The following is a 12795-nucleotide window of genomic DNA, read 5'->3' as shown; positions in this document are numbered from 1 at the left end:
TGTTCACTGACAAGAGATCTTCTGATGCTATTGCAAAGGATCTACATCAAAAATTTATACCGCATACAGTGGGTGAATAATAGCCTTTCTAAATGATTTATTTTGATTATTTTTTTTCTTTATTGCTCATTAGATCAAATGTCTATATTACAATCATTAACGGTCATAATATAATCTGTACCCCACAGTTTTGTAATTTGAAAACACTGATCAAACAAAATAAAATTGCATTCGAGTAGTGTCTTTATCATCATGGTTGCATCGGGATTCAATTAATGCGCGGTGTTCACATGCGCAACTGATAATTGACGTTTCCATTCACAGTCGGTAAATAACGCATGAGCTGTGAGTTTAACCTGCTGCTTTTATGACTCATCCGTATCCAGTTTACATTACAAAAGTAATCAACCTGAATTCACCCTACTCTTTGAAATCATGATTGCATTAGTGTTGTTTTTAATACCCAAATATTTAACTTATAACTTCATTACAAATAACTAAATTATTAATGAATAATTATAATGTCATTTGTAAAAAAAAAATAATAATAATAATTGAAATTGAGAGTAGTACTTTTTGACAGTAACTTGTGTAGCTAGCTACTTTTTCAGAAGGGTACCTGAATGTAGTTTAACCAGTTTAATTTACGAGTAGCTTGTAGCTGGACAAGTTTCAGAGTAGTTTCCCCAACACTGACAATTTCTTTATGCATGTTTTTTTTTCCATAACATTAGCATTAGAACAAATCACACAGTGTTGAATGCAGATTAGTCACCAGTGAGAAAAAAAATCTGAACAACTCTGCAGTTGTGATCAGTTCATGTGCTCACTATTTTTTTTTTATGCATGCAAGTCTCAAGCAGTATGATTATTTCATTTATTCACTATACTATTTATTATTAATGTCTTGTTTTATTTTGGTTCTAGTTTGGTATTTATTGCAGTTTATATGAAAAGGTTAATGTAGCATGGTACAGCCTACTGCAGAAATAAGCATAAAATAAAACAGCCCCATATCAGAGCCGCACGGATCCAAATTACTGTTACACGCCTATTTTCATTCTCAACTCGTGTTCATTTATTTCTTGACCACAGAAGGTATAATCACTAAATGCAGCATTTTGACACATTTTTTGCATGTATTTGACTGTTTATGCGTGAGTTAACCATTCATCCTTTGAGTTAAAAGATGACTTTACATATCCGTGTTGTTCGTCTCTGCGCTCATATCTCTTCCTGAGGAGCAGCGCAAGTTCTCTTTCACGCTTTTAAAAACATTAATAAATCTACTTCGATAAATCAATCATGTCCCATTTTGCAAATGTCGCATTATGTGATTTTACTGATTTGCATGAGAAATTGTGCTTTTATGGATGAACAAAAGCGCACCGCTGCAAAAGCGGGTGGAACGGCGTGCAATAATCTTTTATCTCGATTAATGTATTTTCAAAATCGTTGAAGGCCAAAATGAAAGGATTTTTTTGGGGGGATTAATTGCACAGCCATAGTATAAAGTGTACTTTATCTTGCTGTTAATAGTTTTTTCATGTCAGGTTTGTCACGTCAGAGGATAAGAAGAAGCAGGGCATTCAGAGGGACAACGAGGTTCTGCTGCAGAGACGCAAAGATCAGGTTCAGCCTGGTGGTGCATCTATCAGTGTCACAGTACCCTACAGAGTGATCGACCAGCCGCTCAAACTCGCCCCACAAGACTGGTGAGCTCCTCTAGCACATTATCTGTGATTTATAGTTTAAACGCATGCTGTTATCAACAGGATTTGCCTGGTCCATTGTTAATGATAGATCCGTTCTTAAACCTATTGAGTAGTTATTTATTTTTATTTTTTTGCCAAAAACAAAAAGTTAATCAATTAAGCAATATTTTTAAATAATCAACACTCAAATAAAGCAGAGTTGTATACAAACATTTAAATTGCACATTAAGTCAGTCTTTGTCTTTTTTTTTTTTTTTTTACAATTCGTTGTGTTTTTATGTAAACATTTAAGCTGTAGCATTAATACCTTTTCATGACAGATTAATTCAGACATACTTTAAATAATGAAGACACCCCCAACAGGTTAAGTAAAAATATAAAGAAAATGTAATGAACTGTATATTTTTAGTGAAATGCTCTAAAGTTAAATTAGTCTTTTTGAGGTTTTAAGACCCTTTTATAATATTGGAGACCGAGTTTATGATTATTTTAAGTAGATGCGCTATGAGTAGTGCTTAGTGATGTTTTTAATCGCTCAACTGAAAACTAAAGACTAATATATTGATATTGTGATTTTAAGAATCTTAATTAAATGCCACTGTTTTGTCAATGCTTTCAACCCTCCAAAACCTCATAAATGACTCATTATTCTTGTTGTTTGTTCACAGGGATCGTGTAGTGGCTGTGTTTGTCCAGGGTCCTGCCTGGCAGTTCAAGGGGTGGCCGTGGCTGCTGCCTGATGGATCCCCCGTGGACATATTTGCCAAAAGTGAGATGCAGCACATTATTTACTATATACCACATTGATTACGTGCAGGAAAGTGTGTTTTATGTCATGCTGATGCTTATTTAGTCCGAGCCTTTCACCTGAAGTACGACGAGGCACGGATGGACCCAAACGTACAGAAGTGGGACGTGACCGTGCTGGAGCTGAGCCACCACAAACGACACCTGGACCGGCCCGTCTTCCTCCGCTTCTGGGAAACACTGGACAGGTCTGGATTGCAACTCCTGTGTCTGTCAAGCAGAGACTTTTCAGTCTACCTTTAGCATGGCACATACTGGATGCCCCTGGATGACTATACAGGCTCCGAGCTTTTGAATTGTCTAGTGTATAATAATACGTTTTATTTATATAGCGCCTTTCCAGAGCTCAAGGACACTTTACAATAAACAAACAACAATAAAGGCAGTTGACAAAGAGAGCAGACAGAACAACAGTAGGCAATTGAGAGTGCAAGTACAGTAGTGAGAATTGGGTAGATGGGGCAGCAACCAGCAGAGGAAAAAAAATAAAAAAATAAATAAAAAAAGAAGAAAAAAAAACTAAGAACTATAACATTCAGAAAATAGGTGTGTTTTGAGCATGGATTTGAATTCAGATATAGTGTTAACAGAACAGAGTGATCGGGGGAGAGAGTTCCACATTTTGGGCGCAACAACACTGAATGATCTGCCCCCCATTGAAGCAAGGCGATGCCGAGGGGCAACGAGAAGGCTGGAATCAGCGGATCGTAAAGAGCGAGTAGGGGTGTAGGGGAGAAGCAGGTTACAGAGGTAGGGGGAAGCAAGGCCGTGCAGAGACTTAAAAGTGAGAAGAAGAATTTTGAATTTAATACGGTAAGCCACAGGAAGCCAGTGAAGATCATGCAGAATTGGGGTAATATGTGCAGAACGCTTGGTGTGGGTGAGTAGTCTGGCAGCAGAGTTTTGAATGTATTGTAATTTGGAAATGGAGCTAGCTGATAGGCCAATGAAAAGTGCATTGCAGTAATCAAGACGTGAGGTGACAAATGCATGGATGACAGTTTCAGCATCTGAGATACTGATAAAGGGACGGAGCTGAGCGATACGACGTAGATGAAAGAATGCCAATTTAGTGATGGAATTAATGTGAGAGTGGAAGGATAGAGAGGAATCAAAAATTACACCAAGATTTTTAACAGTACTAGATGGTTTGATAGGAGAGCCAGCGATCTCACAGGTGAAGTTGGTAGGAATTTTATTAGTGAGTGATGAAGGTCCAGTGAAAATAATCTCAGTTTTGTCCATGTTAAGTTTTAGAAAATTTAAATGAAGCCAATCTTTTATTTAATGTACACAAGCAGAGATTTTGTCAGTTGTGAGAGATAAAGTTGATGTACAGGTAGTATATAATTGAATGTCGTCAGCGTAAAAATGATAATTAAAACCATGACGGAGGAGAATCTGACCAAGAGGTATTATATAGATTATAAATAATAATGGCCCAAGAACGGATCCCTGAGGGACACCTTGCTTCAGGGGGACAGTGGGTGAGCGAAAATTCTGAAGTGAAATGTAGAACTGTCTGTCAGAGAGAGAGGAGGAGAACCAGGAAAGAGCAGCACCAGAAATACCCACATCCAAAAAGCGCAAAATGAGTAGTTGATGGGAGACAGTATCGAAGGCAGAGCTGAGGTCAAGCAGCAGGAGCATAGACAGAGAACCAGAATCACCAGAGAGAAGCAGATCATTCAGTACCTTAACTAGTGCAGTTTCAGTACTATGCAAAGGGCGAAAACCAGATTGAAAAGGATCAAAAAGATTCTTTTCAACTAGAAAAGACTGAAGCTGGGAGGCAACAGTACTTTCCAGTAATTTAGCTATGAAGGGGAGATTTGAAATGGGACGAAAATTAGATAAAACTGAGGGATCAAGGTTGGGTTTCTTGAGAACAGGGGTAACAGCTGCAGTTTTAAGTGACAGAGGAAATGAAGCAGAGGTAAGAGATGCGTTAATGAAGTGAGAGATAGGTGCAGAAATAACTGAATGGCAAAGTTTCAGTAGAGTAGTAGGAGCAGGGTCAAGATGACAAGATGAAGGGTTGGATTTCAAGATTAACTCAGAAGACAGAAGGAGTAGACAGAGAAAAAAGAGGCAGGGATTGACCAGGTTGATTCGGCAGATAACTAATGTTAGTGGCATCATTAAAGAGGCACTGGTTTACGGCACCTGTCTTTTCTAACATGTGAGCCAAGAATGAAGTGCAAAGTTCATCAGAAGCTAGAGCAACATGAGATGGAGGTTTGGTAAGTTTATTTATTGTGTTGAATAATGCTCTTGGCCTGTTGCTTGATTTTTTTAATTGTAGCAGATACAAAACTGGAACGAGCCAGGTTCAGGGCTGATTTTTATTTCTTGATATGTTCGGTAAATGCCAAATGGTGAACAGTCAGGCCAGTTTTCCTGTAGTAACGCTCAAGCCGTCTACCAGTGGCCTTTAAGATACAGAGCTCAGGAGTGAACCAAGGAGACGAATGTGTGGAAGGGACACTTTTGGTCTTGACAGGAGCATGCTTATCTAAGATATCTGAGATTATGGAGTTATAGTTAGATAGTATCAGTGAGGGTGAGGAGATCAAAGACATCAGAGAGATTAGAAGAGGAAACGGAGGTACAAAATAATGCAGTATCAACAGCTTTGAGATTGTGGTAAGATATGACCGTTGTAGAACAATTCTTATGCATAGGCAAGCTGAAGCTAAAATCAAGAAATTTATGATCAGAAATACCAGTGTCAGTATAATGTTACAGAAGCATTTTTTTAACAGATAAATATTGATCTTTATAGTCATCAAAGAATCTTGAAAAAAAAAATCACTAAACTGTTTTAAATTTTAATGTTTTTTTGAGCTGCAAATCAGAATATTAGAATAATTTCTGGAGGATCGTGTGACACTGAAGACTGGAGTAATGATGCTGGAAAAAATAGTTTTAAAATCACAGGAATAAATTACATTTTACAATATAGGCAAAAAGAAAGCTGTTATTTCAAATAGTAAAAAATTTCACAATATTTCTGTCCTTGCTGTATTTCTGATCAAAATAAATGCAAGCTTGGTAAGCAGAAGTGAATTAAAAAATAGAAAACCTTTTATTCCTTTAATCAAAGCTGCATTTTCAGCATCATTACCCCAGTTTTCAGTGTCACATGATCCTAAAGAAATAATTCTAATATGAAACTCTCATGAAACATTTCTTATTATTATCAAATTAAAAACAGTTTGTATGCTTCATTTTTTTGTGGAAACTTTATTTTTCCTGGAAACTTTAAATACAGTTCAAAAGAGCAGCATTTTTGTAAAATGGAAATCTTTTGTAACAATATATCAACAATATGCCTTTACTGCCACTTTTGATCAATTGAATGCATCGTTGCAGAAAAGAGGCATTCATTTACAACTTATTGAATGTTGCCTTGACCTGTAGCAGCCCACTTTTTTTATTTTCTTTCAATCAAATCAAATTCGAGGTTTTTGGTCTGTCAACATGCTTAAGATGTTTTTGATCGCTGCATAGTGTCTTTCAAGTTTATCATGTGAAAATGTTTCCAACCTTTTTGTAGTTCCTGCTAAAAAGTAACTTGAGGTACTTAAGTGTGCAGGAATTCAGTTAAACCGCTTATCTATTTTTAGGTTGTCTGGTTAAGTACTTGAGAAATGAATCTACATATTTTTCAACCCTTATAGTAATCTATAGTATGCATGTATAGCTCATCATCCGTACATCTCCTCTACAGATACATGGTCAAACACAAGTCCCATCTGAGGTTCTGAGACTGCTGGCCATCCACCGGTCAGCATATCGAGACCGTTGAGATCTTCCCTCCCTCCAGAGACCGGTCAAGATGTACTACTAGACACCCGATGCTCTCAGCCTCCCTGAAAGCACCTTGGAATTCAATCTGCTTCACTTTCTGCTGACACCAGTATGATTTGTCCTCTTCCTCCACGTGTAGATAAGCAGGTCAGGATGGGCAAGAGGAAATTTGGATCTTTGGGTTGGTCTTTGTCATGTTTTCTCAGTAGATATGTATTTTTCAATTGTAAAGCAGTTGGTGATCAAGTCAGATTCAAAAGGAGATATTTGATATCATGTTTTTTGTAAAACATGTGCTGGATGAGAAAGCCATTGAACATGGTGACCTGTTGATATGAATAAATGACTGCTATGTCTAAATCTCGTTATTATAGATTCACTTTGTTCCTTTATTTTTTTCTGCATTCTGCCTTCTGTTCTATGAAGTGTAGAGTAGTGCATTGACATTTACTGCAAAAATGCGAATGGTAAATGTAAGTAAAATTAGAGGAAGGCCTCGTGGTTTAGGATGTGATACCTTTGTTCAGATCCTGCAGGCATATGAATAACCAGAATTCTGTGGTTATATAAAATCTGTACTTAAGATTGTTCATGGTGAATTTGCTCTCAAATTCTGCAGTATACTGGAGATTCACCCAGTTTAACCCAGAAACCCAAGTTCTGCTTGCATCTAAGAACCTTTTTTGAAATGGAAATTGCAGTTGCTTCCATAAGTCCAAGTCCGTTTTCTACAAGGGTACACTTTGTTTTTTTTGATGTTTTGTTTTTGAATAAATGCGTTTGAAAGTAATGTTTGTTTTTAAACATTTCTGTTGAATGTGGATTATTATAAAAAAAATTATATTAAAAAGTATAAAAAAAATTGTGATGCATTTTTTTTCTCAGTTTCAGAAAAGCCTATAAGTAGGGATGTGATGGACCCCGAACTGGTTAAAAATGTATTAAATTATGTACCGTATTTTTCGGACTATAAGTCGCATCAGTCCAAAAATACGTCATGATGAGGAAAAAAACATATGTCGCACTGGACTATAAGTCGCATTTATTTAGAACCAAGAACCAAGAAAAAACATTACCGTCTACAGCCGCGAGAGGGCGTTATATGTCTTCAGTGTAGACTACAGGAGAACTGAGCAGTATAGAGTGCCCTCTCGCTGCTGGAGACGGTAATGTTTTCTATTGGTTCATTTCTCTCGGTTCATGTCAAATTAATTTTGATAAATAAGTTGCACCTGACTAAGTCGCAGGACCAGCCAAACTATGAAAAAAAAGTGTGACTTATAGTCCGGAAAATATGGTAACTATTTAAATAGGTTGATATGTTAAATTAATTGCAATTACAATTGGTCGAGGAGATTTATTTGAATATCTTCAGAAAATTATAGATGGTGTTTTCTTTTTGTGTTGCTTCTGTATAATGCAGTATTTATTAGCACAGCGCTGCTTTGTTTACAGAAATAACCATGGAAACGCTGTATATGCTATTCCATGATCAACCCCTGCTGTCAGAAGTGTTGATCTGCATCTCATGCAACCCTTTAATTTCACAAAGCTAAAGTTAGACCATTGTGTTTTTGCATCAAATGTTAAAATTAAACAATTTAAATCAAAAACACTGATGCAAAAGAGAAGCGAGGAGAAGACAAGAGATGAGGCAAGGAAGATGCCTCCTACACCCCCTCCACCTCCTCAGCACTTTACATGCTCACAGTTCAATAAAGTTTTCGCTGTGTCCTCAAATGTTGCAAAACACTTTATCAGAACACAGCATAACACCACCTCAGGAAGTCATCGCTACTCCATACATGGTGAGCCACGTAAACTGTCTGAGTGCTAACTGTTTGCACATGAACAATACAGGCCACAAACTCATTTTGTTTTGGCAAGAATGCACACAGTCCTGTTGGGTACTGACAGCAGTTCAGTGTGGTTACAGACTGCAGTTCAAAGGAATAATTTATTCTCGGGTGCGAGTATGATTAGTTAATTTTCTTCAGGAGGAGGTTACCCCACCCCCCCACCCTTAGTAAGAGTGGTTCCACCCGAAGAAGATCACAATGGGTTTTACTCCGAGATTCCAAAAAAGGAACTCGAACTCTCCATCCCATATAAGATCTTCATGCACTGATCAAATACCTAAGGAAATTTAAGTTCAGAATGCTCAAACTACACTGTGCTCCAGCGATTGATTTACCTCAATTGACTTGAAGTATGCATATTTTAACATAAGATTATATACACCACAGGAATTTTTTTTCTGTCTAATTATATAGACGATTGGCTAGTGAATTGAACCACAAAGCGTGAGATCACACAGCTATGGTCCTAGAACCTCAGTTCTAATAGAATTCCCTTAGACTATTTAGGAGAGAGTTCCAACAATAGGCAGCTTCTTTCAGACTGGACCCATTATGGCACTCACAGACGAGAGTGAAAGTGATGTCAACGGCAATCTTGGCACTGCATCATTGGCTGTTCCTGTTCTTTCTGGTGCAAGTGGTACCCATGGGCGTTGTCCAGGCCAGGAAGGTCATAACGTTGGACGCGTCATTGTACAGCTGGGGGGGCAATCATGAAGACAGGACAGTGAACGGGAGATGGAGTCAAACTCTGATCAACTGTCATGTAAACTACCTGGAAATGCTGACCATATTTAAGTATTTTCTCCCTTTTCTGAAAGGTCATCATGTTCTCATGAGAACGGACAGCACTACCGTTGTGGCTTACATAAAAACAGGGAGGTTTAAGATCACTCCAGACAGAGGACAATGCTCAATGCCCTCTGTTCTTTTCTCTGAAAGATCAGAGTGTGCCTCTGGGAATAGATGCACTGGTGCCTCACACTCTCCTTTACATGTTCCCATCAATGTCGTCAATATCCCCAGCCCTTCACAGAGTGAGGGAGGGGTGATTAAAAATGATACTGGTAGCTCCGCAATTGCCGGGGAAATATTGGCTGATGGAAATCATACATATGCTGTACGCAGAGCCATGGCCCCTCGCTCATATTCCCCAACGAGAGACCGGCGTTGTACCCAGCAGTGCGTTTGTTTACTGCAGCACAGATTGTTCCGTCCACCCATGGTTTCTGGTATGAGAAGATTCTTATAGTTACCATTTCATTTGCTTGCTCGGCTGTGGCATGGCTTCAGAGTTGGTGGACCAGCGCGTCACCACCCTCTGCACTGGGGGTTCTTGAACGAGCCTTTGTTTATATTCCGGTGTGAGGAAAATGGCGGCATGGTCCGGTTTGCCAAAAGCCTGTAGTGAGTGAGCTTTGTAGGTGTGATGAGTAGGGCGGGGCCGAGAGCCGCGGGAATGAGTCGAGGCCAGTGGAGTGATTGGAAATGAGGGACACTTGTGCCACTCACCGGTCTCGAGTCCCACAGAAGAGATCCAGAAGGATAAAAGAGGAGTTACGACAGTGAAGGAAGGGAGAGGACCAGACCAGGGTTTTATTTTGTGTTTTGGTTTTGTTTGTGCAAGGCAGTCGTCAGCGAGGGGCTGTCGCGCTGTTTTGTGCTCGTCAAGCACTCTTGGATATTCGCAACTCGGTTGCGACCTCTTTCACAAAATTGTACACTTTAGATGTGGACTGCTCCTCTCTGATGAGTCTGATGAGTCGTTCACATCGGCTATCCCGGGACATATCCGCCGGTGGCCCCTCAACATCCCGCGGAGAAAGCGAAGGAGGAAACGAGGAAGCCGTTGAGGATACATCGTGAAGCTGAAAGCTCATCTGCGGGCTGGCTTTCTCTCGGATCCTTCTCACGAATCGCTTTACGGTGGCTCTACTACCTGGCGCCCACTGGACGTGGCATACCGGTGGCTTCGTCATGTTCTCCCCCTGCACCCGAGCCCTGTTTCTCGTTCCGGTCTCCACCGAATCGGCCTCGGCTCCCGACGTCGGGGAGTAACTCACAGAAATCTACGCGCGCTGGAAAGAGCGTCCTCATCTCCTGCTATTATCTCTCCACCAAAGATGGCATTACTAAACTCCCGTTCCTTGGTGAATAAGACCTTCTTACTAAACGACTTTTTCTTAGCTCACAACTTGGATTTTATGTTTATCACGGAATCCTGGATAAAGGTTGGTGATCTAACTCCGTTTTCTGATCTGATCCCTGATGACTGCACATTTTTTAACTCTCCTCGTCCGAGTGGACGCGGGGGTGGCATAGTAACAATATTAAAGAACTCTCTCTCTGCACGCTGTCGATTGGTCCCTGGAACGGCCTTTTCCAGCTTTGAAGCTCAGTTTCTTCACTTGGACTGGAACGGTCCTGTATGTCTAGTGGTGATTTACCGTCCTCCGCACTGCACTAAGGATTTTATACAGAATTTCACTGAACTGATCGGTAATATTGCCACAAATTACGATCGCTTTCTATTGGCGGGCGACTTTAATATCCATGTCTGCTGTCCGTCTAACCCCTTATCACATGAGTTTCTTGATATTATCGATGCTTTCAATCTATCCCAGTGGATCAGTGACGCTACTCATATTCAGGGACATACGTTGGATCTTGTACTCTCATATGGGCTTGATGTGTCTGATATTGTGCTCTCAGATTTTATGATCTCTGACCATAAGCCTATATTATTCACACTGTCTCTTCCAGAGCTGTCTTATTTTTCAAATTCAACTGTAAGTCTTTCTCGCTTCTATTCTCCACAGTTTAGCACAAATTTCAACCTGTGTTTTGCTGATTGTTGCTCACAGTTGAACTTGGATCAACCATTATCTGACTTGGATGCTGATCAACATCTTAGCCTCATGAACTCTGTCTGGCTTAAGGCAGCAAATGCAACTGCCCCCCTTAAGCCTTACAAGCAAAAATCAAAATCTGTACCGTGGCAAAACTCTGATATCCGTCTTCTAAGACAAAACTGTAGAAAGGCAGAACGTAAATGGAAACAAGACAGGCTGCATATCTCTCTTCAAATGTTCAGAGACTCTCTTACTTCTTACCAGGCTGGTTACTCTCTCTTACTTCTTCTTATTTGTCTGCAAAAGCTGCATACTTTTCTAACCTTATTGAAACTAATCACTCTAAACCTAAGGTTTTGTTCTCAATTATTCAATCTGTTACCAATCGTTCTGTTAACACCTTGCCTGGTGCCTCTGATGCTCTCTGTGAAAGCTTCTTGAGATATTTTAGTGAGAAAATTACTAACTTAAGACTTGGTGTCTGCCCCACTTTAACTTTAACCATTTCTCCAATCATGCCATCTTCCTCTGCATTTTTGGATGCTTTTGAACCCATCAGTCTCCAGGAATTGAAGGAGGTGATTGACAGTCTTAAACCCTCATTCTGTTCTAGCGATATCATTCACCCCAAATTTTTTAAATTAATTACTGATTCGATTGGGCCAGGTTTGCTGTCTCTCATTAATAAGTGTCTCCAAACTGGCTCTGTTCCTGCCGACTTTAAAGTTGCTAAAGTCACTCCCCTTCTCAAGAAGCCTTCACTGGACCACACTGTTCTAAAAAAATTTCGTCCAATTTCTGTTTTGCCTTTCATTTCAAAAGTTTTAGAGAAAATTGTGCTGAAGCAACTTCAACAATTTTTGGCTAGTAATTAGGGATGTCCCGATCAGGTTTTTTTTGTCCTTGAGTCCGAATGAAATATCAGGTCATGCGCAAACTATCATGTCTCTTTGAGTTTGAATCTATATTTATTCACACCAGCTCTTGAAAACAAAGTGATGTCATGCCGCACGCGTTGCTGTTTCTGTGTGGAGTCAAAAGGGTCTAACTCTGTGCCACCGCATAACAAAAGATGTGTTAAAAATTAATGAGAATATATATATATATCCGAGTCCTGATCGGGAGGTAACGTCCGATTCCGATCGAGTCTGAAACCACGCGATCGGGCCCGATTTCCGATCACGTGATCGGATCTGGACATCCCTACTAGTAATTCTATTTATGAGGTTTTTCAATCTGGTTTTAAGTCTGCTCACAGCACTGAGTCTGCCCTTCTGAGAGTGTTAAATGATATTTACCTCTCCACTGATTCCGGGGACTCTGTGGTTCTTATTCTTTTAGATTTATCGGCTGCTTTTGATACCATCGACCACTCCTTACTTTTATCTAGATTAGAGTCTTGGGTAGGTCTAAAAGCAAACGCTCTGAAATGGTTTCAGTCATACCTATCTGACAGAAAGTTTTTAGTGAAACTGGGAAATTTTTTCTCTTCCCCTGCTCCTCTGACCTGTGGCCTTCCACAAGGCTCTATTTTAGCTCCCTCTCTATTCTCTCTGTACATGCTACCTCTGGGTTCTATTCTAAGAAAATATGGTGTGTCTTTTCATTTCTACGCAGATGATACTCAAATCTATCTTCCAGTTAAGAAAAACAACTCCACTGTGATCACTTCTCTTCTCCAATGTTTAGAGGAGTTTAAATTATGGCTAGCCCAAAATTTCCTCTTCTTAAACGAGGACAAGACCGAGG

The 12795-nt window shown here is 39.6% G+C and overlaps 1 protein-coding gene across 1 annotated transcript in view; it reads left to right on the top strand.

Moving 5' to 3' along the window:
- The window catches only part of LOC132155249 (parafibromin-like), a 43677-nt gene extending 36982 nt beyond the window's left edge, over window positions 1–6695 (top strand). The window contains exons 14-17 of the mRNA XM_059564123.1: window positions 1554–1715; window positions 2384–2484; window positions 2569–2710; window positions 6256–6695. Coding sequence (XP_059420106.1) covers window positions 1554–1715; window positions 2384–2484; window positions 2569–2710; window positions 6256–6292 — 442 coding nt within the window. The 3' untranslated portion in view covers window positions 6293–6695. The remainder of the gene's footprint in view (window positions 1–1553; window positions 1716–2383; window positions 2485–2568; window positions 2711–6255) is intronic.
- Window positions 6696–12795: the final 6100 nt, after the last annotated feature.

Source organism: Carassius carassius, chromosome 12 (assembly GCF_963082965.1).
Source record: "Carassius carassius chromosome 12, fCarCar2.1, whole genome shotgun sequence".
NCBI lineage: Eukaryota > Metazoa > Chordata > Actinopteri > Cypriniformes > Cyprinidae > Carassius > Carassius carassius.
Note: the sequence above shows the minus strand (reverse complement) of the source record. Positions and strands in the feature narration are given on the sequence as shown.